Source organism: Cetorhinus maximus, chromosome 21 (genome assembly GCF_964194155.1).
Source record: "Cetorhinus maximus chromosome 21, sCetMax3.hap1.1, whole genome shotgun sequence".
Taxonomy (NCBI): Eukaryota; Metazoa; Chordata; class Chondrichthyes; order Lamniformes; family Cetorhinidae; genus Cetorhinus; species Cetorhinus maximus.
This window is the reverse complement of record NC_135899.1, coordinates 76,655,459-76,682,519: the sequence shown is the minus strand read 5'-3', so window position 1 is coordinate 76,682,519 and position 27,061 is coordinate 76,655,459. Positions and strand designations below refer to the sequence as shown.

Here is a 27,061-nt window from a genome sequence, read left to right as displayed (position 1 = left end):
TACAGCCACCTCTTTCAACACTTTCAGATGTAGATCATCAGGCCCAGGGGATTTATCAATTATCAATCCCATTGGTTGCTCCAGTACTATTTTTTTTATGAATACTAATCTTTTTCCGTTCGTCACGCTCATTAGGCCCTTGGTTCTCTAGTATTTTTGGGACGATTTTTGTATCTTCCTCTGTGAAGACAGACACAAATTATTCTCTGCCATTTCCTTATTCTTCATTATATATTTTGCCTGTTAATAGACCCACATTTGCCTTTGCTAATATTTTCTTTTTACATGCCTATAGAGGCATTTTACAGTCTGCTTTTATGTTTCTAGCCAGTTTACTTTCATATTCTATTTTCGCTTTCTTTGTCAGTTTCTTGGTCCTCATTTGCTTTTTGTTTAATCAAACATGGGATATGGGCATCACTGGCAAGGCCAGCATTTATTGCCCATCCCTAATTTCTCTTGGGAAGGTGGCGGTGAGCTGCCTTCTTGAACCGTTGCAGTCCATGTGATGTAGGTACACTCACAGTGCTGTTAGGAGCGGAGTTCCAGGATTTTGACCCAGCGACAGTGAAGGAATGGCGAGATATTTCCAATTCAGGATGGTGAGTGGCTTGGAGGGGAATTTCCAGGTGGTGGCATTCCCATCTATCTGCTGCCCTTGTCTTTCAAGATGCTAATGGTCATGGGTTTGAAAGGGGTTGTCTAAGGAGCCTTGGTGAGTTCCTGCAGCACATCTTGTAGATGGTACACACTTCTGCCACTGTGCATCGGTGGTGGAGGGAGAGAGTATGTGTGGATGGGGTGTCAATCAAGTGGGCTGCTTTGTTCTGGATGGTGTCGAGCTTCTTGAGTGTTGTTGGAGCTGCATTCATCCAGGCAAGTGGAGAGTATTCCATCACACTCCTGACTTGTGCCTTGTAGATGGTGGACAGTCTGTGGGGGTCAGGAGGTGAGTTACTTGCCACAGGATTTCTAGCCTCTGACCTGCTCTTGTAGTCACAGTGCTTATATGGCTGGTCCAGTTCAGTTTCTGGTCAATGGTAACCCCCAAGATGTTCATAGAAGGGAATTCAGCAATGGCAATGTCAATGAATGTCAAGGGATGATGGTTAGATTCTCTCTTGTTGGAGATGGTTATTACCTGGCACTTGTGTGACGAGAATGTTACTTTACTGATGATTGAGAATAGACTGAGGTAATTGGCCGGGTTGGATTTGCCCTGCTTTTTGTGTACAGGACACACCTGGGCAATTTTCCACATTGCTGGGTAGATATCAGTGCTGTAGCTATAGTGGAACAACTTGGCCAGGGGCACAGCAAGTTCTGGAGCACAAGTCTTCGGTACTATTGCTGGAATATTGTTAGGGTCCTTAGCCTTTGCAGTATCCAGTGCCTTCAACCATTTCTTGATATTACGTGGAGTGAATCAAACTGGCTGAAGACTGGCATCTGTGAAGCTGGGGACCTCTGGAGGAGGCTGAGATGGATCATCCACTTAGTACTTCTCTTTTGCACTCATATGTTGGGTTCTCCCATCATTGTAGATGGAGATATTCTTGGATCCTCCTCCTCCAGTAAGTTGTTTAATCATCCGTCACCATTCACGACATATGTAGCAGGACTGTAGATCTTGGATCTGATCCAATGGTTGTGGAATCGCTTAGCTCTGTCTATCACTTGCTACTCATGCCGTTTGTTACGCAAGTAGTCCTGTGTTGTAGCTTCACCAGGTTGACACCTCATTTTTAGGTATGCCTGGTGCTGCTCCTGGCATGCCCTCCTGCACTCTTCATTGAACAAGGGTTGATCCCTGGCTTGGTGGTAATGGTAGGGTGACGGATATGCCAGACAATGAGGTTACAGATTGTGTTCGAGTACAATTCTGCTGCTGTTGATGGCCCACAGCACCTCAAGGCTGCCTAGTCTTGAGTTGCTAGATCTGTTTGAAATCTATCCCATTTAGCACGGTTGTAGTGGCACACGACACAATGGAGGGTATCCTCAATGTGAAGATGGGACTTAGTCTTCGCAAGGACTGTGTGGTGGTCACTCCTACCGATACTGTCATGGACAGATGCCTCTGCGGCAGACAGGTTGGTGAGGATGAGGTCAAGTAAGTTTTTCCCTCTTGTTCATTTCCTTACCACAAGCTGCAGCCCCAGCCTAGCAGCTGTGTCCTTAAGGACTCGGCCAGCTCGGTCTGTAGTGGTACTACTGAGGTGATGGACATTGAAGTCCCCACCTTGAGTACATTCTGCACCACCCTCAGTGGTTCATCCAAATGGTGTTCAACATGGAGGAGCACTGATTCATCAGCAGTGGTGCGGCAGTATGTGGTAATCAACAGGCGGTTTCCTTGCCCATGTTTGACCTGGTGTCATGAGACTTCATGGGGCCCAGAATTAATGTTGAGGACTCCCAGGGGAACTCCCACCCGACTGTATAGCACTGTGTTGCCATCTTTGCTGGGTCTGTCATGCCAGTGGGACAGGGCACACCCAGAGATGGTGATGGTGGTGTCTGCGACATTGATTGTAAGGTAAGATTCCGTGAGTATTGCTATTTTTTTAGAGACAGCTATCCCAATTTTGGCACTAGTCCCCAGATGTTAGTAAGGGGCACTTTGCAGGGTCAACAGGGCTGTCATTTCCAGTGCCTAGACTGATGCCAGGTTTTATTCCTTTTAGACTTTGCAGTGGTTTGATACAGCCAATTTCAGAGGGCATTTAAGAGTCAACCACATTGCTGTGGGTTTGGAGTCGCATGTAGGCCAGACCAGATAAGGACAGCAGATTTCCTTCCTTAAAGGCATTAGTGTACCAGATAGGTTTTTACGACAATCGACAACGGTTTCATGGTCATCATCAGACTTTTAATTTCAGGCTTTTATTGAATTCAAATTTCACCATCTGCCTGGGTTGGATTCAGATTTGGGTCCCCAGTGCATTACCCTGGGTCTCTGGATTACTAGCCCAGTGACAATACCACTACACCTATGCCAACGCCTCCATCCCCTAAATTCTAAAAAGCTCCCAATCCCCTCAAGCTTACTGTTTTGGCCACTTTATAAGGCCCTTCCTTTGACCTATTGCAATGTTTAACTTTGCTTATTAGCCATGGTTGAATCATTTTTCCTGTTGAGTTTTTGTTCCTTAAAGCAGTGTATATTTGTTGCAAACCATGTATTAATTCTTTAACTGCTAGTCATTGTCCATCTGCTGTCCTACTTTTTAATGTAGTTTCCCAATCTACCGCAGCTAACTTGCCCCTCATACCTTTGTTATTTCCTTTGTTTAGATTTAAGCCCCTTCGTTCAAATTCAACTACATCACTTTCAAACTTAATGTCAAATTCTATCATATTGTGGTCAAGCTTCCCTAAAGGCTCCTTTACATCGAGATTACTTATTGGCTCTTTCTCATTACTCAACACTAGATCTAAAATAGCCTATTCCCTAGTTGGTTCGTCAACATACTGCTCTAGAAAACCATCTCGTATATGTTGGGTATTAAGGAATATGGTGCCATGGCATGTGGATTGAGATATACATCAGCCATGATCTCATTGAATGGCAGGATAGGCCCAAGGGGCTGAATGGCTGCCTCATATCCAAGTCTCTTCTTTTCCATTGACTCTTTGAGCCCAGGTAGCCCTTCATTACCTCATCCTGTAGTCATGCATAGCTTAGACATTAAAGGGCTTGCTCCATACTCCAATGGGGAAGGCATGCTGAGAATCTTGGCTTTCACAGTAAATCACTTCTGCACCCTCTCTAAGGTTTGACATCCTTTCTAAAGTGTGCTGCCTAGAATTAAGATACAATACTCACACTAATTACTGTCTCTTCTGCCAGTGGAAATAGTTTCTCCTGATTAAAACCCTTCAGATACCATCTTCAGCTATGTTTCAGGACCACCTATGGAGTAAATATCCTATCCATGGGATTCTCTTATGGAGTAAAATAACATGACACACCTGCTGCATCAGTGTCTCTTTATACTGTTTCTTCTGCGTCACTTTGATTGAGGGAAGCTTAGTGACTGATGACACCAGGAAATTCATCAGGATATCTTCGCAGTTGGCGGTCTGGTCTAAGAGTGCGTGTAGACTCGTTGGCAGGTAATGTGTGAACAGGTGATGATAATATCTGTGAAAGCACAAAAAAAAAGAGCTCAGGAAACATTGATTGCTGTCTAAGTTGGCTGTTTCCGGGCAGCTCCCCTGCTATCTAGGTTGGAATTGCACCAATGTGAGGTACTGACTCATACAAAACATGAAGATCCAGCATTCAGTTCGTGATCTGAGCTCATTCAGATGATCATGGCAAAACCAGTGGCAAGGCCAGGTCTCAGTGGCAGCACTCTTGCGTCTGAGTCAGAATGTTGTGGGTTGAAGCCCCGCTCCAGAGGCTTGAGCATACAATCTGACACTTGAGTGAGATGGGAATGCTGCAGTGTCAGAGGTGTTGTCTTTTGGATGAGACGTTAAACTGAGGCTCCATCTGCCTTCTCCGATTGATAAAAAAAAAATCCCATGGCACTATTCTGAAGAGGAGCAGGGGAGTTCGCTCGAGTGTATGAGCTAATATTTATCCCTGAAGCAACACCTGAAAACAGGTTAATTGGCTATTTATCTCATCGCTGTTTGTGGGACCTACATGTGAGCAAATAAGCTGCTATGGTTCCAATATTACAACAATGTTCACACTTCAAAAGTACTTCATTGGCTGTAAAGCACATTGGGAGGTCCTGAGTTTGCAAAAGGTGCTATATAAATGCAAGTTCTTTCTTTCTTAAGAAGGTTATATTTGGCGTCTATAACTGTGAGCTTGTTGCAGATAAAACCAGCTAGTGTTCCTGCTCCTGATTACTAACACATGATTCCCGCTGGATGACCCATGTGTGAAGATCAGGTTCGGGCAGGACTGAACCCGATGGTGATGTCCCCTAAGGTGCAATAGTTGCCCAACACTCACTCTCTAGATTTGCACAATTTAAACGGCCGCTGAGCATGTCCCTATGGTAACATGGCTGAGATTGGTAATAGAAGAGACCCCCACCCTGCTGGGTCTTTTCTGATAGTTATAATCTCTCAGTTTTGGTATCGGCCTTGTAAAGCATTTTTTGCCTCTTCTTCAATGATTATATATCCTTCTTTGTAATAATAGACCAGAAATGTGTACAGTAGTCCACGTTTACACAAGTTTAACATAACTTTCCTGCCCACAACTTAAACCAATGCCCATCTGCTGTTCAGGTTGATGTAAAAGGTTCCATGACAATTCACTATTCTATTCGAATTTGAGCAGGGGGTTACTCCTGATATCCTGGCAATCATTTATTGTTCAAACACGCCACAGATCAGCTGGGCTTTTACTGCATTAACTGCTTGTTGTTGCAGCTGTGGCTCAGTGGGTAACATGCTCACCTCTAAGTCAGAAGGTTTTGGACTCAAATCCCATTCCAGAGACTTTAGCACAAAAATCGAGGTTGACATTCCAGTGTCGTACTGAGAGTGCACAGCACTGTCGGAGGTGCCGTCTTTCGAGTGAGATGATAAACTGAAGCTCCACCTACCCTCCCAGGTAAACCTAAAAAATCCCATGATGCAATTGTTAAGAAGAGCACTGACATTACCCTCTTTGTCTTGGACCAATGTTTATCCCTCAATCAACATCACGAAAACAGATTATCTAAACTGGTGCTTTTGGACCTAGCTGCGTGCAAATTGAGTTGCCATATTTCCCGACATAATATTGACCACATTTTGAAAGTGAGAATTGCTTTAGGAATTCCTGGAGACATGAAAGGTGCCACATGAATTCCTTCCTTACGTATTTGAACATTATAAAACATCACTACCTGTAACAGCAGCGGCTGCACTGACCTTGGGCTGCATTTTCTGTGCCCCCACCAAGTGTGTTTTCGGTTGGGGGGGGGGGCATGTAAAATAGGGGGGGGGGTGCCCACTCAACCGCCTTCCCACACATCCCCAAGCTCACTCCCATAATACAGGGGGTGTGCGGGTGCCAAAATTATCAGCCTGCCCAGCGTATTTAAATAGATAACCAAGGCTCAATCAGGCTCATTATCAAACCAGTTGACCCTGATAATACGCTGCCAAGGCCATACAGCGTTTGGCATGGGCAGTCGAGGGGGTGGGAGTGGGCAGCCCAATTTTTAAAATAGTCTCTTCAAAGGGTGGGAAGGATGGGGGTGGGGGAGGGGAGGAGATCTTCCACTGCTCAAAATAGACAACAGAGGTAGCATTTTATGTCTCACGGGCAGGCACGCACCTGACCCGATCAAGCGTAAAATAGTGCGTGATGACGTCGGGGGAGTGTCCCAAAGTCATCACACGATATTTTGGTCGGTGGGTGTGCGCGAGAGCTGGCAGCAAGCCTGCCCGCTGACAATTAGGGGGCCTATTAAAGCCACTGAAAGTTTTGTTTAGCGATTTTTTGCTGCCCGTCCAACGTTACGGTTGGCGGGCGGGCGAATCGGCCAGGCGGCTTTCGGGTTTGAGGAAACCTCACCCAGGGGATGAAGTTTCCGACGTCAATTTAAAAAAAAAACAAAAATGTTTGGGCAGAATTTTTATTATCTATATGTTTTGGTGAGTGAGTCCTTATGTGGACATTTTCTTCTGCACTGTTACATCCTTATTTCTTGCTTTTAAATTCTTCAGCTCCCCAAGGCAGCTCTCTGCCTTCAGGGGCCTGTCATTGCGCACCCCCCTGCGCCCGCGCTGACATCAGCACTCGCCCTCCTCCCCACCCCCAGCCCCCGTCAGCGCTGACCTTTTCAGTGCACCTTTCACGCTGGCTGGTTGTTTATTGGCCAGCTAGCGTGATATCATGGTCGGGCGCCAAACACAGGCAGTTCCCCAGTCACTCCAGGGCCCGTCCGCCACCCCCGCCCGACGACCCCGAAAATCCTGCCCTGGGTTACAAAGCAAGGGCCAGTAACACTAATTTTAACTTCTTTGTATTTGCCCGAGGAGGCCACTTCTGAGTATATACGCTCAACCTCTGCACATTTCTGGTCTCTTTGTCACAAAAAAGATTTAGAGGCACTGGGGAAAAGCGCAAAAAAACGATATGCAAGAATGATACCAGAACCGAGAGTTCTCTAGCGGGGTGACCTAATAGAGACATTTACAATCCTCAATAAAATCAATAAAATATCACAAATGAGAAGTTATCCACTTTGGTAGGAAAAACAGAAATACAGAGCATTAAATGTTGAGAGATATTGGCAGGTATTGATGTCCAAAGGGACCTGGGTGTCCTTGTTCATAAATCACTGAATGTATGTGCAGATGCAGCAAGCAATTAGGAAGACAAATGGTATGTTTGTCTTTATTGCAAGAGGATTTGAGTAAAGGAGTAAAAATGTCTTGCTACAATTGTGTGGAGCCTTGGGAGACCGCACCTGGAGTATTGCAGACAATTTTGATCTCCTTACCCAAGGAAGGATATACTTGCCATAGAGGGAGTGCAACGAGGGTTCACCAGACTGATTCTTTGGATGGCTGGATTGTCCTATGAGGAGAGATTGAGGAGACTTGGCCTGTATTTTGCAGAGTTTAGGAGAATGGGAGATGATCTCATTGAAACATACAAAATTCCTACAGGACTCGACAAGGTAAATGTAGGAAGGATGTTGCATCCTGGCTGTGGTGGTGGGGGGGGTGGGGGGGGTGTCTAGAACCAGGGGACACAGTCTCAGAGTAACGGATAAGACATTTAGGATTATGATGAGGAGAAATTTCTTCACTAAGAGGGTGGCAAATCTTTGAAATTCTCTACCCCAGGGGGCTATGGAGGGTCAGTCATTGAGTATGTTCAAACCAGAGAAACTTATGTTCCTATAAGGTAGACATAGGCCAGAATTTTCAGCTTGGCGAGCGGGGGTGGGGGCCTGCTTGCCGAGGCATAAAAATTATGCGGGGTGACGTTAGGCGTGTGTCCCGATGTCACCGCGTGTCACTTAGATTTTCAGTTCAGTGGGCGCGCAGCCAAATCGGCTGCACGCCCACCAAACTGTCAAAGGCCTATTAAGGCCATTTAAAAACTAATTAAACTGATAAACTGAGCTGCCTGTCCAACCTTAAGGCTTGACGGGCAGGCTAAGAGCCCAGGCGGCCTTTGTATTTTTCATGGAACCTCATCCACGGGCGGGATGAGGTTTCATGAAATGTTTATAAATTGAATAAAATTTTTCATAAAAATTCATTGACATGTCCCAGCTCATGTGACACTGTCCCACGAGGGGACATGTCTTAAAAATTTTTCTTTTCTTTATTTAGATTTTTAAAACTTAAACCAATGGGTGCCTCAGGGAGATTTCTGCGCTCTTTCGTGCACATGTGGGAAAGAGCGCAGGCACTGACTCAGGGAACACTCCCCCGCCCGCGCAGGGAGCGCTCAGCGCTTCCGGGCGCACGTCACGCTGGGCGGGCCTTAATTGGCCCGCCCACATAAAATAGCGGTGCGGACTTGATCGGGGGCACCGATCGGGTCTGCGCCCGCCCCCACAACCACCACCCCGATGGGGGGGAAAACTCTCCCCATAGAGATATTTTCACTCGTGGGGGAGACCCAAAGCTAGTTGTCACTGAAACAAGTTAGCTCCAGTTAAGGTAACGTACGGTTATTCTGCTTGTCTGGTTGAATGAATTAAGGTGTGCCAGTGGTATCCCTCATGTGATCTTGTATGCAAGAGCGCACTGAGCTTATCCAGGGGCACTGAGGCCAACTCTGTGACCCTACACTGTCACAGCTAACTCAGCACAGGCTGTGCACTGAATAATTCTGTTGCTCTTGTCAGAGTATCCCACACGTGGACACTTACCGATGGGGCAGGGTTTTCAGCTCAGCATGCGGGCACGCGCCCGACACGCACAAAAGTGAAATAGCTCGCGATGACGTTGGGCGAGCGTCCTGACGTCATCGCGCGGTATTTCGGTAGGCGGACCCACACAGGAGTCAGGAGCGGGCCGCCAACAATTAAGGGGGCTGTTGAGCCCAATAATAGATTAATTAAAGTGAAATTTTCCCTGCCCGTCCAACCTTATGGTTAATGGGCGGGCAAATAGGCCAGCAGCTGTTGCATTTTTTGCGAAACCTCATTCACAGGTGGGATGACGTTTTGAACAGTGATTAAAAAAACCATTAAAAATTTTAAAACTCATTTTTAACATGTCCCTGCTCATGTGATGGAGGCCACCCAGGCAGCGGAGGTTATCAGCGTGGTTTCATGCTGGTGGCCGTTAACTGGCCAGCCAGCGTGAAATCGCGGTTGGGGTCCGATCGCGGGTGGCGGACCATTCCGCGGCCGCTCCTGGGCCTGCCCGCCGTGCCCGCCCGTCAAGGTAAAAATTCTGCCCATGCACACACACTCTCCCATTGAGTACTGAGGGAGTGCTGCACTGTCAGAGTTCCAACTGAATAGCAGAACAGATTTGAAGGGCCGAATGGCTGATACTGGTTGCTGGGATTGAGGCAAAGGATGAAATTTAATATTCTGCTGATTAAAAAGGGAACAAAAACCATGGTAACAATAATTGCAGCTACTGTAACCACAGAAACGAAGTGGGGAAAATAGGCCTGTAATCAAACAGAAAAGAGACTTTCTATGTCTGGTTTATATTCATTAGAAATTCCTGGACAGCCCAAACACTGGGCAGTTTTACTCCAAAGATGAAAGCTGAATAAACCTGAATACTCAATTCCAATGTGAAATATGTAAACTGTCAAAATTATTTTAATGACTTTCCCATTGAGAGAGAGCCAACATTCACTGGGCTTGCTGGGATGGAAAGCAGTCTTGTCCCAGAACCTAAAATCCTTGTGCCCTCCAAGTGTCTCACAGAAGCCGTGAGCGCTGCTTACCTTTTCCTTTGAATGTTGTTACCTGTGGTAAAATGCCGCTCCAGTTAACACCATGGAATACTCATTGGTCCATTTTGATGTGTATCCCCATAATCCTTTGCTGCTGTCCCAAAAATGACTGCGAGCTGGGTAACCTACAATCCGATCAGGGAAGCTGCACCACACGATGAACGCAAAATCAACCTAGAGAAGGAACAAAGGCAACGGCTCTTCAAGTGTGTCCTTGATGCAAACTATGAATATTAACATGGCTTTAAAGACATCAGTAAACTTGCATCACTTTTTTACCCTTGATCTTTTCTCCTGAATGTGCAGTTTCACAGGTGCTTGTAGTTCATCCAGAGATCCATTATTCACATAAGGATTTTACCCTGATTGTTTCGTCAAGGAGGCATCACAGCTGAGCCGCTCACACAAGCACACATTCCAGTTCAAGCTACTGCCTAGGCACGGGAACATTAGCTGCCATTTCCTATCACACATCCAGGTGTGCTGTAGCCATTTGCAGTGTCCTTTCTCCCGCTCCATTTGGGATGTGCTAACAAAATGCAAACTGGGGATGGAGCCTGGGTCTTCCAGGCTGGTAGTCCAGTATCACACTAGTCAGTGTCTTTACTTACAAACCCAAGGCCAATGTTGGAGTCACCAAATTCAATTCCTTCATTGGTGATGGGAAGGAAGATACGTTGGTGCTTGAGTAGAACCAAAGGTACCAGAATATAACAGCTGCAGTTGAATAATTTGTTAAAACTCAACTTTAACAACAACAACTTGCATTTATACAGCTCTTTTAATGCAGTAAAACATCCCAAGGAGCTTCACGGGAGTGATTGTCAAACAAAATTTGACGCCGAGCCACATAAGGAGATATTAGGTTCACACGACCAAAGACTTGGTCAAAGAGTAGGTATCCTAAAGGAGATAAGATTGGTGGAGAAATAAATACGTTTAGAGAGGGTATTCTAGAGCTTAGGGCCTAGGCAGCTGAAGGCATATGCCTTCATATGGTCAGCAATGGTGAGCAGTAAAAATCACCAATGCAGGAGAGGCCAGAATTGAAGCAGTGCAGAGATCGTGGAGAGTTGTAGAGGTGGAGGAGGTTACCGAGATAGGGAGAGATGAGGTTGTTGAAGGATTTGAAAGCAGAGATGACAATTTTAAAATCGAGCCATTGCCTGACCGGGATGTAGATCAGCGAGCTGGGCAAAGAAGAGATGGTGCAAGTCAGGAAAGGGACAGAATGGTGAGTTGGTCAAGGTTCCATGGAATCCAATTCAAGTTGGCTGTTGAATGGAACATCTGAAAGTCTATTGAGTATTTTGGTGAAGCTACTTATTTATTGAATTGGACTACCTACCAAAAAATTCAATAGTCCAAATTGAATTACCATTAAGTAAATTTTTATTAGACTCTTTATCTCTGAATGTAATTTTTCTCCAGATAAAACGCTAAATAGAGGCTCGATCAGCCTTCTCAGGTAAATGTAGAAGATCCCAAAATATTATTTCAAAGAAGAGCAGGGATGTTCTCCCTGGTGTCCTGCCCAATATTATCCCACAACCAACATCACTAACAAAGATTATCTGGCTATTATCACATCGCTGTTTATGGGAGCTTACTGTGCGCAAATTTTCTGTTCGCCTTTCCTCCATTATAATAGTTACATCAAAATAACTTCTTCAGCTTTAAAGGGTTTTGGGATTCCGGGGAGTGAAAGGCCTTATAGGAATGCCAGTTCTTTATTTTCTTTATTGCACAGAAAGAAAGCAGAATGCATCCTCTAGTGCCCCATACTCTAATTTTGTTTGCAAGGGCAGTTTATTTCCTTTTGACTCACTGCACAGTTCAGAGATGACAAATGCTGATGGCATTGTGTTTTGATATGAAGTGGATTAATATTAATAGGGTTGACCATCTCATCCACTGTTGAATGAGGCATGTAAAAACACATCTCCTACTCGGTCCCGCAGTGCCAGGTTGCTACTTTATCTCTTTCGCTTATCTGGTTGGCCAACCATTCAATCATTTACATCTTTGGGCTAACACTGACACTTATGAAAAACAACTTAGCAATGGATGATAATGATTGTTCTTTGCCGGAGGGGGGCATTCAATTGGAATGCTAAACTTTACAGTCTCTGTAGTTACTCTAATGCAGTGTGGCTAATGCTTTGTATTAAGGACCACAATGCCAAGTAATGGCTCGCTCACAGATCATGTTCAGGAGCGTCACACATGTTGCACTATGAGTGATGTGAATCCGCACATTCCATTCGTTACACCATCTCCCTCCCTTGCCCTGAGAAGACGAATGCAACCACCAATTTAGTGCATACTTATGGTCAGTATTGCACAGTACCTTTGCCCCCGAGGGCTCATGGTTTTCCATTTGTGTGGACACTTGAGTGAACACTATGGAGCCTTGGGGGGCACATGTAAAGCTTAATCCCACAGTCCCAGTAATTTGCATATCTCAAACTGTGGATACTAACAGAATCACAGAATTGTTACAGCGCAGAAGGAGGCCATTCGGTCCATTATGTCTGCATCAGCCATCTGAATGATTAATTCACCCAGTGCCATTCCTCTGCCTTCTCCCCGTAACCCTGCGGGGATTTAGAATAAATGTGTCAGAAATGAAAGGACAGACGTTGGTCCATGGCTCACAGCTTGAATATCTTCACTCTAGGAAATGAACTGGAAGTATATTTGATAGCAAGGGTGTTTGCAAGCATGCAAAAAATAAAATAGCAGTCAAAAAGAGGGAAGGAATCTAGTTGTTGAGGGAGAAGGTGTGAAAGATATTACATCAATATTTTGCACTTGTCTTTCACAAATGGTAGTGGAATTAAAGATGTAGGTGTATTTGGAGGAGGATATGAAATTATTGTTAGACTGTAGAGATGACTTTCTGAGAAAAATAGCAACTCGTTAAGTCACCGAGCCTTAATAACTTGCATCCTAGGAATGAGAGAGAAACAGAGACAGAAAGAGAAAGAGACGGAAGAAAGAGACCGGCAAAAAAGAAAGGCAGTAAGAAAGTGAGAAGGTGAGAGGGAGAAAGAAAAAGAAAAAGACAGAAAGAAAGGAGAGGGAATGTGAAATAAATAGTAAAAGAAAGGGAGGCATCAACAGAGTTGAAATAAAGAGGCAGAAAAAGGGAGAAAGAACAAGACAGTGAGAGACAGGGATAGGAGAAAAAAAGTGAGAGACAGAGAAAGAGACATAAATGGACAGAAATAACAAAATAGATCAAAAGAGACAGAGGAGACACTGAAAGGGAGAGAAAAAGAAAGAATGAGAAAGGATAATAGAAAAAGGTGCATAACCAGCATGACAGAAAGAGAAAGGAAATGAGACAGAGAGAAAGAAGGAAGGAAACAGATCTTTCCTTCATAAGAACACAAGGAAAAGCTGATTACATGAAAAGCCCTGCCCCTTTTAATAGATCAATGATAGATCAGACTATTAATGTTTCCCCAACATACCCTTATCAAACATTTCCCTATTTGGAAATATACCAAACTGTATTTAGAATCCATTTACAGGTTTGAGTGGAATAATGACATGGACTGGTTGGTCTGAATGACCTGTTTCTTGCTGTTCCTGTCAATATTCTTCTTTACTATGATTCAATAATTCTATTAGACGTTATGTGCAAAACTTCCTCCGTCTTCCCTTCTTGTGCCCTACTTTGAACACATTTTAATTATTCTCTTCAGATTTGGATTGTATTATTCTTCATTTTTCCACTGCTATTTTTAAGTAATTTACAAGATGGGAAACATAGACATTTCCAATATATAATACGCTTCATTTCAGGGAGATGCAACGTACCTCATTGGTGGAGAGCATGGTGTCTTCATCCAGACTCAGCACAGCGTCCGTTGTTATGACATCATAGGGAAAGAAGCGACTGCTCATGGCCTTGAAAAGAAGAGGCATCAACATTAATATGGGACCTTCCCGACTCAAATGTTTCCATTTGTATTCTTGTACAGTTAGTACCTCACAGGTGAAGATTGCCATTTGGGCTGAGGTACTTAAGCAATAGGCTTAGGAGACAAGGGGAGAAAATTGGATTTTAATAAAATAGTGTAACCTTCTCCTTGTTTGGCACTCTCTCCGTGGGTGGCTGATTCAGGCCAGGATATGGCTCCACAGCCATCAGTTGTTCCCTATTCTCATGCCTATTGGAGTTCTCCATGCATGGTCTCAGTGAGTGTCAGTAGGCTGTTAGACTGTGGGAAGTGTCATTCCTGAACCCAATCCAGTTCTTACTAAGTGCCCACAGATGCAGGAGCTGTGGGGCAGTGATTGGAGGCAGGATATGTTTGTTTGCCCTTGGTGCAAGTGTACTATCTCAGCACACACCAGGGTACTGAGTGCAAAGCTTTCCTTGTCTGTCTGGTTAAAGCCGTATTAGGATGAACATGTAACAACTGAGCTAATAGACTTCCCAACCTCCAGGAGAGAGGGGTAGCTGAAATTAGCAGACACGGCATTCTAGTTTCCTGGAATTAAAGACTAATCTCCAGAACATTCTTGCCAGCAAACCTGGAGAAAAATCATAAGATTATCAAAAAATTGGTTTATCTTTATAAATTCTCTGAATAATTTTGTTTATTAGTTATAAAAATAATGGGACTTGGGAATAAGAGCTTGTTTGACTGACAGCCAAGGATTATCCAGTCTAGACAATGAGGAATCCATTCACTTTCTGACTGGCTGTAGGAAGGCAGGACACCAAGAGGTCAGGCAACCAATGATAGATACTAGTTGGATGGGGCGATGACAGCCGGGAGGTCATGTGATGATACCACAGGAATATTTCCAAATAGAGTTGGAAAATATACCCATGACGAAAACCACCTTTCTTCATTACCTAGTTAAAGTTTATCATAGGTGACATTATTCTTATGGTAGGTGTGATATTGACAGATTGTCTGGGCCTATTCTGTTTACCACGTAGATGCAGGATCTTTGACCTTGGGCCTCATCCACCAATCCCACCCCCCGATTACTTTTATGTATAATTAGCAGATCATGTAAGTAATAAAATTACTAATCACACCCAACAGATTATTAAAGTTTGTTATAAAAAAAACCCTTGCCTTTGGTGCAAAACTATATTTAGGTCCAATTCAAAAGCCTCTTGGCCAGCATTACCCTACATTTCCTTGAACAAGAACCTGCATTTTAAGTGCAGTTAGAAGTTCTTTGTGTCCATGTGGTATTCTCTGGATGCAGGTTACATAAAGTCCATATACAGATTATATAGAGGCTGTGCACAGTTTATATACAGTTTACATCATGCCCTATATAAGCTGGACACAACTGTCAATAGGATACGTTTAGGATACTAACAAGCCACATACAGGCTGTCTGTAGACTGGAAATATGCAGCTTACATACATTATACATACATGGAGGCTACATACAGGCAATGTATAGGCTGTGTACAGGTTTATACCTACTGCCAACATTTAGGGTACACAGAAGACAATATATGCACTGACTACACACAGGTTATATACTAGACATATACACATGTTATATACAGACTATAACTGGATATATTCAGAAATCACATATGCTGTACAGAAAATACAAAAGATATCTTCTGTGTTGACATTATACACACAAGTTACAGCACAGAAACAGGCCATTCAGTCTAACCAGTCTCTAATAGTGTTTCTGCTCTACATGAGCCTCCTCCCACTCTATTTACTTCATTTCACCCTATCAACATATCCTTCTAGTCTTTTCTCCCTCATGTACTTCTGCTTAAATGCATCCATGTGAATTAAAAGCATCTAAATGAGCTAACCAGAGGGCACATAAAGACAGTAAGTGTTTGTGTTGAGGGTTAAAAGGATAGAAAGACTTGCATTTTATATAGCGCCTTTCACGATTGCAAGACATCTCAAAGTGCTTTACAGTCAATGAAGCACTTTTGAAGAATTAATGTAGCAAACACGGCAGTCAAATTGCACACAGCAAGCTCCTATAAACAGCAATGCGTTTATGACCAGGAAATCTGTTTTAGTTATGTTGATTGAGGAATAAATATTAGCCAGGGTACCAGTGATAACTCCCCTGATCTTCTTCGAAATAATTCCATGGGACCCTTTACAGCCCCACCCAAGAGGGCAGACAAGGCTTCGGTTTGAAGTCTCATCCAAAAGATGACAGCTTCAACAGCACTCCCTCAAAATGTCAGCCATGATTTTTGTGGCTCAAATCCTGGAATGGGACTTGAACCCACAACCTTCCAATTCGGAGGCAAGAGTGCTTCCAACTGAACCACAGCTGGCACCTTAAGTTTATCAGTGAGACTCTTTGACCAATCATACATATGGGGCAGAATTTTCTGGATGGTGGGGGGGGTGGAGCGGGAGCAGACCTGATCGCCACTCGCGATTGGGTCTGCGCCAGCATTTTATGCGGTGGGCCAATTAAGACCCGCCCAGCGTACTTCATGACTCCCGTGCATAACGGGAGTGGGCGGGTGGTGGCGGGTGCCCTGAAGGTTAAGAGTCCAGACTAAGCAGCTGGTATGCAGATCACACAAGCAAGTTTCATTAACTTTGGAAAATCAATACTTGAGAGAGCACACTCGCGACCTCAGTGAGCCCTCTTATCCTGCCCGCGGGTGAGGTTTATACAAATGTCTCTCATCCACCTGTCCGTTGCACCCATGTGCCGACCCGAAGATTGCGCGGGCATTGAAAAATCGGCGCCGATTGGTGAGTCAAGGGCCTTAAGTGGCCCGTTAATTAATGGTAGGCACACAGCGGATATCATCGCGTGCCCGCCCAACGAAATATCGCAATGGCGCGCGGTGATGTCGGGACACTCGCCCGATGTCACCGCGCGTCATTTTATGTGTGGACGTGCCCGCACACCAACGGGAAAATTCTGCCCTTGGAGGAGAATGATGGTTGTATTGATAGTGTCCAGGTCAGCAGCCAAAATGAATATCGTGTCAATCAACATGCTAGTCCCTCAAAGAACACGTGATGAAAAACTGATCAAGGGATGGTTGACCCAGCAAAGCTCATGTCACTGGGAAGAAACATGGTAAAGGGCAAGAATAAAAGCAATACTGGGACAAACCATGAGGAACCAAGAGTTTGGAAAAATGAAGTCGAGTGGAACCCTGGCAATATATTAATCAAGCCATTACAAAGGGGTCATCATAAGGCATGTAAGAGGACAGATAATGGGGCGATGTGAAGAAATTGATCCAGTACTGAACAGCTATCTCTGTAGGGGATATTAATCACAGGTTGGCTGGAATGTTCATTAATTTATTCTTAGCATAATGTTACTAATGTGTGCAGTTCATATATACTTTATGTGCTGCAATACAATTAAGGTAATTATCAAAATCCAATCAACTATGAATTACCAAACTGCACACAATTCCTGATTAACTTGAAAAACAGAACAAGAAATGCCATCAGCCCAAAGCTGGTTCCTTCCTCAGGCCAGAAGCAATTTGATCCATCATAGAAAGAAGCTAAATGAAGTGAAAAAGGTTAAGCATAGACCCACGAGAGCGCCACTAGGGCAGACAGGGTAACAGATATGAAGGGATAATTTAAAAGTTGGGGATTTTTTTCATTTAAGTTGAAAAAGATAGGGGTGACTAGACAGAGATTATGGAATCATAAATCACAGGAGGTCATTTGGTTCATATTTGAAAGGGCTATCCAATTAATCTCACTTCACCTGCTCCTTCCTCATAATTATCCCCTTTCAAGTTTTTATCATTTCAAGGTAATGAAGGAGTGAGAAAGGAAAAATAACAATAGATTGTCTGCACTGATCAATGCAATGGTAAAATGAGAGGGAACAAAGTTAGGAAAACGTGCTTCACTCAAAGAGTGGAATGTGGGACTCTCTCCCACAAATCACTGTTGTTGCAGCACCTACAAATTGTTTCAAAATGGAAGTGGATATTTGCTTAGAAAAGAGGACTATTAAAGCATACAGGGAGTGAGCAGCAGAATGAGATTAGACTGGGCGAGATATTAAATGACAGTAGGGTTGGACATTGAAGGATATGGAGGGTGAGGTGGAGAGTGGGACTGAAATGGGTGTAACAGTGAAAGGCAGGGGGACTGAGCAGGAGAGTGGGATTAGACTTTGTGGGATATTAAAGCATATGGGGAGTGAACTGGAGAGATTGATTGACTGTGGGATAATGAAGTGTTTGGGGAGTGTGCATGAGAGTAGATTTGGACTAGGCTGAATATTTTTCTTCTTTATTCATGGGATCTGGGAGTTGCTGGCTAGGCCAGCATTTATTGCCCATCCCTAGTTGACCTTGAGAAGATTGTGGTGAGCTGCCTTCTTGAACCACTCCAGTCCCTGCAGTGTGGGTATACCCACAACACTATTAGGAAGGGTGTTCCAAGATTTTAGCCAAGTGACAATGAAGGAATTGCGAAATATTTTCAAGTCAAGATGGTGAGTGGCTTGGAGGGGAACTTCCAGGTGGTGATGTTCCTATCTACTTGTCCTTCTAGATGGTAGTGGTCATGGACTTGGAAGGTGCTGTCAAAGGAGCCTTAATGAATCTTGTAGATGGCACACACTGTTGCTACTATGCGTCGGTGGTAGAGGGAGTGAATGTTTGTGGATGTGGTGCCAATCAAGCGGACTGCTTTGTCCTGGACGGTGTCAAGCTTCTTGAGTGTTGTGGGAGCTGCACTTATCCAGGCAAGTGGAGAGTATTCCATCACACTCCTGACCTGTGCCTTGTAGATGGTGGACAGGCTTTGGGGAGTCAGGAGGTGAGTTATTCGTCACACAATTCCTAGCCTCTGACTTGCTCTTGTAGCCACAGTATTTGTATGCCTTGTCCAGTTCAGTTTCTGGTCAATGGTAATCCCCAGGATGTTGATAGTTGGGGATTCAGTGATGATAGTGCCATTGAACATCAAGGGGCAATGGTCGGATTCTGTCTTGCTGGAGATGGTCATTGCCTGACACTTGTGTGGCATGAATGTTACTCGCCACTTACCAGCTCATGCCATGATCACTTAACTCTGTCTATCACTTGCTGCTTATGCTGTTGGGCATGTAAGTAGTCCTGTGTTATAGCTTCACCAGGTTGACACCTCATTTTTAGGTATGCCTTGTGTGGCTCCTGGGATGCCCTCTTGCATTCTTCATCGAACCAGGGTTGACCCCATGGCTTGATGGTCATGGTAGAATGGGGGATATGCTGGGCCATGAGGTTACAGATTGTGTTTGAGTGCAACTCTGCTGCTGCTGATGGCCCACAACACCTCATGGATGCCCAGACTTGAGTTGCTAGATCTGTTCTGAAATCTATCCCATTTGGCACAGTGGTAGTGCCACACAACACGATAGAGGGTATCCTCAATGTGAAGGCGGGATTTCGTCTCCACAATGACTGTGTGGTGGTCTTTCCAGCTTAGTCAGTAGTGGTGCTACCAAGCCACACTTGGTGATGAGCATTGAAGTTCCCCACCTAGATTACATTCTGCATCCTTGCCATCCTCAGTGTTTCCTCCAAGCGGTGTTCAACTTGGAGGAGCACTGATTCATCAGCTGTTGGAGGGCGGTACGTGGTAATCAGCAGGAGGTTTCCTTGCCCATGTTTGACCTGATTCCATTAGACTTCATTGAGGACTCCTCGGGCAACGCCCTCCTGACTGCATACCACTGTGCTGCCACCTCTGCTGGGTCTGTCCTGCCTGTGGGACAGGACATATACCCAGGGATGATGATGGTGGTGTCTGAGACATTATCTGTAAAATATGATTCCATGAGGATGATTATGTTTGGCTGTTGTTTAACTAGTCTGTGAGACTAGTCTATGTGCTCTGTAGATGATGGACAGGCTTTGGGGAGTCAGGAGTTGAGTTGCTCAGTGCAGGACTCCTAACCTCTAACCTACTCTTGTAGCCACAGTATTTATATGGCTAATCCAATTCAGTTTCTGGTCAATGGCAACCCCCAGAATGTTGATAGTGCAGGATTCAGTGATCCTAATACCATTGAATGTCAGTGGTGATGGTTAGATTCTCTCTTGTTGTAGATGGTCATTGTCTGGCACTTGTGTGGAGCGAATGTTATTTGCCACTTGTCAGGCCAAGCCTGGATGTTGTCCAGGTCTTGCCGCATTTTGACATGGACTGCTTCATTATCTGAGGAGTTGCGGATGGTGCTGAACATCATGCAGTCCATCAGCGAACATCCCCATTTCTGACCTTATGATGGAAGGAAGGTTATTAATGAAGCATCTAAAGATGGTTGGGCCTAGGACACTACCCTGAGGAATTCCTGCAGTGATGTCTGAGATGATTGACCTCCAACAACCACAACCATCTTCCTTTGTGCTAGATATGACTTCAGCCAGTGGAGAGTTTTCCCCCTGATTCCCATTGACTCCAGCTTTCCTAGGGTTCCTTGAAGCCATTCTCGGTCAAATGCTGCCTTGATGTCAAGGGTAGTTACTCTTACCTCACTATTGGAGTTAAAGGGTATGGGGAGTGACTGAGAGTGTGGGGTTTGACCTGTGGAGCAAAATGCCAGCACAATCTGCTTCCATGCTGGGAACATTCTGTGATTACAGACTATCATTTCCCAAGCCTGTCTTCCAAGGAAAAGTTCTGTGGAACCTCTTGCTGTGTCTCAAAAGTGGAGCAAGTAAAACTCCAAAATTTCAATTATATTCACCCCTGAGCACTTGCCTTCCTAGGTGACAAGTTTCCATGGAATCATTCAGGAACCAAGCAGTTTCACACAGGCTTAATCAACACCATCTGTTCCTAACTAGATACTCATCCAGCTCTATTTAAAAGGTGTTAATTAGGACAATAAGCTGCTTTAGCTGAAATGTATTCCACAGAATCACTATCTTGTGAGGAGGAAGTTCTCTTTGATGTCAAGTTTTGCTCAATGCTTCTTCATTATGTGATTGATGTGATTAACCTTTGGGTTCTTTGTGATGACTGCTGTTGATTAGTTTTTCAATTCAACCCGAAAGGTCCAACCTTAAAAAACATTTCATGTACTTGTCTTTTATACTGTAAGTCTGCCAGGGTGCAGGGATCTGACTGTATAGAGTGACACCACCAATCCAAGGCAGAATGGAGACAACTTGGTAATTCTCCTAGAGGCTGCACTGTTGTAAGTGACAGGGATTGATTTTAAAGCAGATAATTTGTATTGTGTAATTATCCTCCGCTCATTTTGCTTTTATCAGGTTGATGTTGCTGCAGGTTCAGCCCGGAGTTCAGTTTGGTTGTAGGAGTTGTAGGGCCTTTAAACGTAATTTGTAGGCCATTTGCTACCGTGTGAAAAATAAGCAGACTCTGTTTGCTGTAAAATAGACTGTTTGCTCTGTTCTGTTGTCACCAGTTCTGCTGAAGGGTCGTGAGGACTCGAAACGTCGACTCTTTTCTTCTCCACCGATGCTGCCAGACCTGCTGAGTTTTTCCAGGTAATTCTGTTTTTGTTTTGGATTTCCAGCATCCGCAGTAGTTTTTTGTTTTTATGTTTGCTCTGTATCCTGCCGGAAGACCCACCTCATATTGCAAAAGCAAAATACTGCAGATGCTGGAAATCTGAAACAAAAACAAAAATAGTTGGAAAAACTCAGCAGGTCTGACAGCATCATATTCCTATTCCTCTCTGCAGATGCTGTCAGACCTGCTGAGTGTTTCCAGCTATTTTTGTTTTTGTTTCACCTCATATTGTGGCAGCCCATGGCTTATTTGACAGTACTCTCGCCTCTCTGTCAGAATGGTGTGAGTACAAGTCTCCCTCCAGGACTTGAGCACGAAAATCAAGGCTAGCACTCCAGTGCAGTGTGCTGGGAGTGCTGCACTGCCAGAGGCACCTTTTCTCAAATGAGATGTTAAACTGAGGCCACATCTGCCCTCTCAGGCGAACGTGAAAGATCTCATAGTACTTTTTCAAAGAAGAGCAGGAGGTTAACCCGGTGCCCTAGCCAATATTCATCACCAATCAACATCACAAAAACAGATAATCTGCTCATTATTACATTGCTTTTTGTGGGAGCTTGCTGTGCATAAATTGGTGTTGATCATGACAGTGACTACACTTCAAAAGTACATAATTGGTTGTAAAACACTTTAGGGTATCCTGTGGTTGTGAAAGGTTATATAAATGTAAGTTCATTTTTACTCATTGGCTGACACTGTGGTGATAACAGATATTGTGCAGAAACCTGTCCCAACCTGTTGGTATATTGTTCTGCTTTCAATTGTTATTGAGAGACTTCTGTAGTAACAAAGGAATAGTCAAACCTGACTGGGAGCATGAGAACATGCAGTCCAGGAGCTGTTTCTGCCAGTTTTAGGTGGCTTATTATAAAGCAGGTAGAAAATCTCACTGTGGGTCACAAGGGTCCAGTATTTAACAATATACTTCCAAGTATATATAGCGGGTGCATTGGTGCTAACACTGTTTACCTGGTGGACAATAAAACTAATCACCACTTCCTGATCACTAAAAAACAATTAGTGTGGAATGCAGTTTCCACTCAGTTCTGTACTGACCAAGAGACATGCAACAGAAAATGCCAGTCTGCCAGCACAGAGACAGTATTGCAAGAAAGACACACAGTAGCAAACAGGCTTTCTGGAGCCCATCGTAAATGCTGTATGGGGGAGGGGAGGGGGCAGTTTAATGAGGTGCAAAGAACTTCCAGAAATAGCTGACATGGTCACTATGTTACAACCAGAGCCTTTGTAATGGTGAATGATACTGGAGTTTGGTTAGCACCATTTTCCCCCCGATTGAAGTGGCTGCCTGTGGTGAACGTGAATGGTAGAAGTGGTCAGGCCATTTTTTTGCTTTTGATGTTCTGCTTTCACTCTCCCCAAAATGATCCTGTTGTATGGACATTGGGTGTATGAGCATTGGTTGCTCGTCCGTACTTCATCCAAGTCTCCAATCTTGAACCGTGAAGACTTCAGGTCCTACACCTTCATTTAAACTGGAGGCCAGTTGGACTAGGTGTCAGGGGATACGCTACCTGACCTACACCGTCATTTTTATCCTAAATAATTTGACATGTGGTGGTTGGAAATCTAATCTGATGCCCTCTCATCCATACTAACTTCTGTTCATCCATCGCACTATCTCTGCTCTTCTTAACTTCAGCCTTGTTATGAATTTCCATATCCATGCTTCAACAATCCCCAATATCGCACTCCCACTCTAAGTCCCAAAAATATCACCCTTGTTTGCAGTGATGAGGAGCTGTTCCAGTTACCTAATGTGCTAATAAGTTAATAGGCTCATTAAACCAATAACATTTCACAAATAAATCATCCTTAGAAACAATTATTCCTTACCTTACGTTCTCCCCTTATGAATATAAGAGGCATTCTGGTGGAAGGCCACTTACTCCTTGGGGGTAATGGTTTGTCACAATTCCACAAGATAATTATCTAGGATCAAAGTAGCAAAGATTATTTTACAGGTGGCTGAAAATGACATAGAACTAGCTGAGACTGCAAAACATTTGCAGTCAAAATAGTATCTTTATAACACCAGTATTTCTTTAAATACGGGATTTCTAGTTATTCTTCCACCAAAGACTTTAACAGAATCAGGACTTTACACCCTAGAAAAAAAATACATAAAGCTGTCCATGAGTAAAAACAGGCCTAGGAACGTAAATATAGATTGTGTCAAGTGTCTGGGCTTGTGAACTGTTCAGTCACAGAATATGAAAGTCTAATTGAGAACTGTTTTCTCCCAAGTTGTAAAGGCAGGTTTACACAAATGGGTTCAATATTATTTGAAGAATAAACACGTTATTCCCTTGAAATCTGCATGTTATCATTTCAGCATCTTTCATCAAATAAAACAAGCGTCCTAACTACCAATCTTGCATGACAAAGTCCTTGGTTAGGATTCAGGTTTTGCAGCAATATTATATCTTGAGTCTAAAGCCTGGCTTTTCACCAAGTCGGAATGACTCCTGAGCTATTTAAAAATGGCGGACGGGACCTGATTCCAGGATACCCACCCTCTTTTCTGCACGCCACAATTTTCACCAGCATGGGAAAAGGGTGTGGGTGGTGAGCCTGCATCCTGCACTCCCAACCTGTTCAGCTCCACTGCGGGGATAGGCATCTACTAGCCCCCCACAATTTCGGTGCAGTCCGACCAGATTCTCCATGACTTGTGTTTCACAGAGCCTGGACTCATAGCCGAGCATGCATAACGAGGCTTGGCTGTAAGCCCAGATCAAGAAAAGCATTAGCTCAGCAGGGGGTTCTGTTTTGACAACTGACTTATTGACTTTGCTTGGTTGACATCTTTAAGTGGTTATAATAAGTGATTCTTTCTATGATCTCCTTTGTACATGTCTTTCAATCTTTACTTTGACAAGATTAAGAGGTGTGAAGTGTTTGAAGCCTTTATCATTGATACTTTAATAGTCTGTCTGATTGACACTTTCATCGGGTTGAAGGAACAGCAGTTTTTTTTTTCAATTTGTGAACGGATGGTTTTATTCTCTCAGCAGTTCCGCACTTGCCATTGTTGTTCAATGGCCTATTGGTTATGTACATGGGGCATATTGGGTGAATGGGCATGGAAGGGGCATGAGTTGGCATGGAAAGTAAGGGGCCATGGGGGTGGTTGGGAGGTATGAATTGGCAGTAAATTGGAATGAACAGCGTGAGGGGCCATGGGGAATGGCTGGAGGAGCACGTTTGCATGGAAGGTATAAGGGACATGGGGGTGCGTGTGAGGGGTGAAGGCTAGAGTGCCTTCTCTAGAGGCTAGAGTGAAATCTTCAAACACAACTGAAATGAAGTCCTGGCAGGCCTTCTAACCAGCCCACCTCACACTCGCCCTCCCTCATGGACCCCCAACTCTGCAAGCAGAGCATCAGTGGCCAACTCCATTCTGCACCTGCACCCACCGGAACAAAGATTGTGTACTGGGGGTCTTTTTTATCGAGGTGGGTCTGGCAGGTCAGGAAATTCCCCGACTTGAGCTACTCACGTCAGTAGCCAAAATCCGGCCCTAAGTTTGTGGCATGCCCACAGAAGTTGTACTGCGTAACAAAAACTGGAGGGTATAGACTGTCATCATCTTCTTTGTCTTTAGAAACAACACTGATGTAGTTTTTAATTCAGCTGACAGCTTTTCTAAAACTTTTTCATTCAAAGCTCATGAATATTTTTAGTTATCAAATAGCTTTCAAATAATAAGTTGTCAAATAATTCTCTCCACCATTTTTTCCAGACTTGCCTAATTCCATCATCTCATCCAATCCTCCCATGCTATACCCTCCATCCCATGCTATCCCCATCCCTCCCCTCAATCCTATCCCATCCATCATGGAAACAATCTCCCCAGTGAGGATAGCTTTGTTGTTGGGCTCCCCTTACCTTCCACTGTTTTTCCGACAACGCCCTACCCCATTGCCACCATCACCACCCGGTGGCAGCCGCACATGTACCACGTGCTCCAGTTCTCCACGTGCCCCATGTGTACAAGGCACCACCCACCGAATAAACGTGCCTTTTAAACTGACCAATCAAAACAGCCCACACAGACAAAAACTGAGTATGATTGTCATTAGAGATCATATAGCATTTACAACTCAGGTATCTGACCTAAATGGTCTATGCTGTTGTTGATGTTCCACATGAGCCTCCTTCCACTCCACTTTACTTAACCCTATCAACATATTCTTCTATTTCTGCCTTATCTAGTTTCCTAAAATGGTGAAATTTAGTCTCCTTATTGTCACTTTCGGCTGAAATTATTTTTTATTCTTACACAGGACGTGGGCATCGCTGGCCAGGCCAGCATTTATTGCCCATCCCTAATTGTCCTTGAGAAGGTGGTGGTGGGTTTGGAAGGTGCTGTTGAAGGAGCCTTGTTGAGTTCCTGCAGTGCACCTTGTAGATGGTGCACACTGCTGCTACTGTGCGTCGGTGTTGGAGGGAATGAATGTTGAAGGTTGTGGATGAGATGCCAATCAAGCAGGCTGCTTTGTCCTGGATGGTGTCGAGCTTCTTTAGTGTTGTTAGAGTGGCACTCATCCAGTGAGTTGGAGTGTATTCCATCACACTCCTGACTTGTGCCTTGTAGATTGTGGACAGGCTTTGGGGAGTCAGGAGGTGAATTACTGGGAGCAGAATTCCCAGCCTCTGACCTGCTCTCGTAGCCACAGTATTTATACAGCTGGTCCAGTTCAGTTTTTGGTCAATGGTAACCTCCAGGATGTTAATGATTACGTGTTCTCCAGAAAAGATTGTCCTTGTTGAAAAAGGAGGCTGATCAGAGTATCTGCATTGTGCAGTCTGGCATAAATGGCTAACATTTCTCACCTGGGACCATTCCCCCACCTTTCTCTTATTCAGACAGTAGGGGAGATTTTCCAGAGTCTGTAAACTGAATCCCCGGGATCAGGAAATATTGGGAAATTGGGCAGAATGCCCACCTTAGCATGTCTATTGCGGGTCCGGCTTCACGAACACCAGCAGCCCTCTGGCATCTTGCCCAGAATGATCATTCTTCATGTGTGAGCCTAGATCCATCCCAAAATCCAAGCTGCCTCTCTAATGTAGTACTGAGTGTTGCACTGTGGTACTAGTGCTGCACTATTGGAGATGTTATTATTTGGATGAGACATTAAACTAAAGCCCCATCTGCCCTTTCAGGTTGATGTAAAAACAATCCAATGGCACCATTTCATTTTTTCAAAGAAGAGTAGGGCATTTCTCCCTGGTGTCCTGGCCAATATTTATCCCTCAACCAATACCAGTAAAACAGATTATCTAGTCATTATCATGTCGCTGTTTGTGGGAGCTTGCTGTGCACAAATTGGTTGCTACATTTCCGAGAACAGTGACTACACTTTAGAAGTGCTTTGTTGACTCTGAAGCACTTTGCAGTTGTGAAAGGCGCTATACAAATGCAAGTTTTTCTTTCAAGTTGTTCTTTCGATGGTAAGCCTGCTATAGAGCTTCATAGTGGTGACCCAATGTTCTAGTATAAATACAGAATAGGGCTTCCAGAAGGCGTTCTTCCCCCCTTAGCTTCAGGGTCACACTCAGTGGCACAGAGGACTAAAAGCAGCAGATAAAGCAAAAAAAAAGAAAAATACGCAGGAAGAAAAGTGAA

General features: G+C 44.2%; 1 protein-coding gene across 1 annotated transcript in view; it reads right to left on the bottom strand.

The window, feature by feature from the left end:
• LOC144696014 (exostosin-1-like) overlaps positions 1 to 27,061 on the bottom strand; it is a 286,811-nt gene that overhangs the window by 22,527 nt on the left and 237,223 nt on the right. The window contains exons 7-10 of the mRNA XM_078567185.1: positions 23,263 to 23,358; positions 13,733 to 13,822; positions 9,918 to 10,078; positions 3,976 to 4,147 (exon numbers count right to left, since the gene is read on the bottom strand). Coding sequence (XP_078423311.1) covers positions 3,976 to 4,147; positions 9,918 to 10,078; positions 13,733 to 13,822; positions 23,263 to 23,358 — 519 coding nt within the window. The remainder of the gene's footprint in view (positions 1 to 3,975; positions 4,148 to 9,917; positions 10,079 to 13,732; positions 13,823 to 23,262; positions 23,359 to 27,061) is intronic.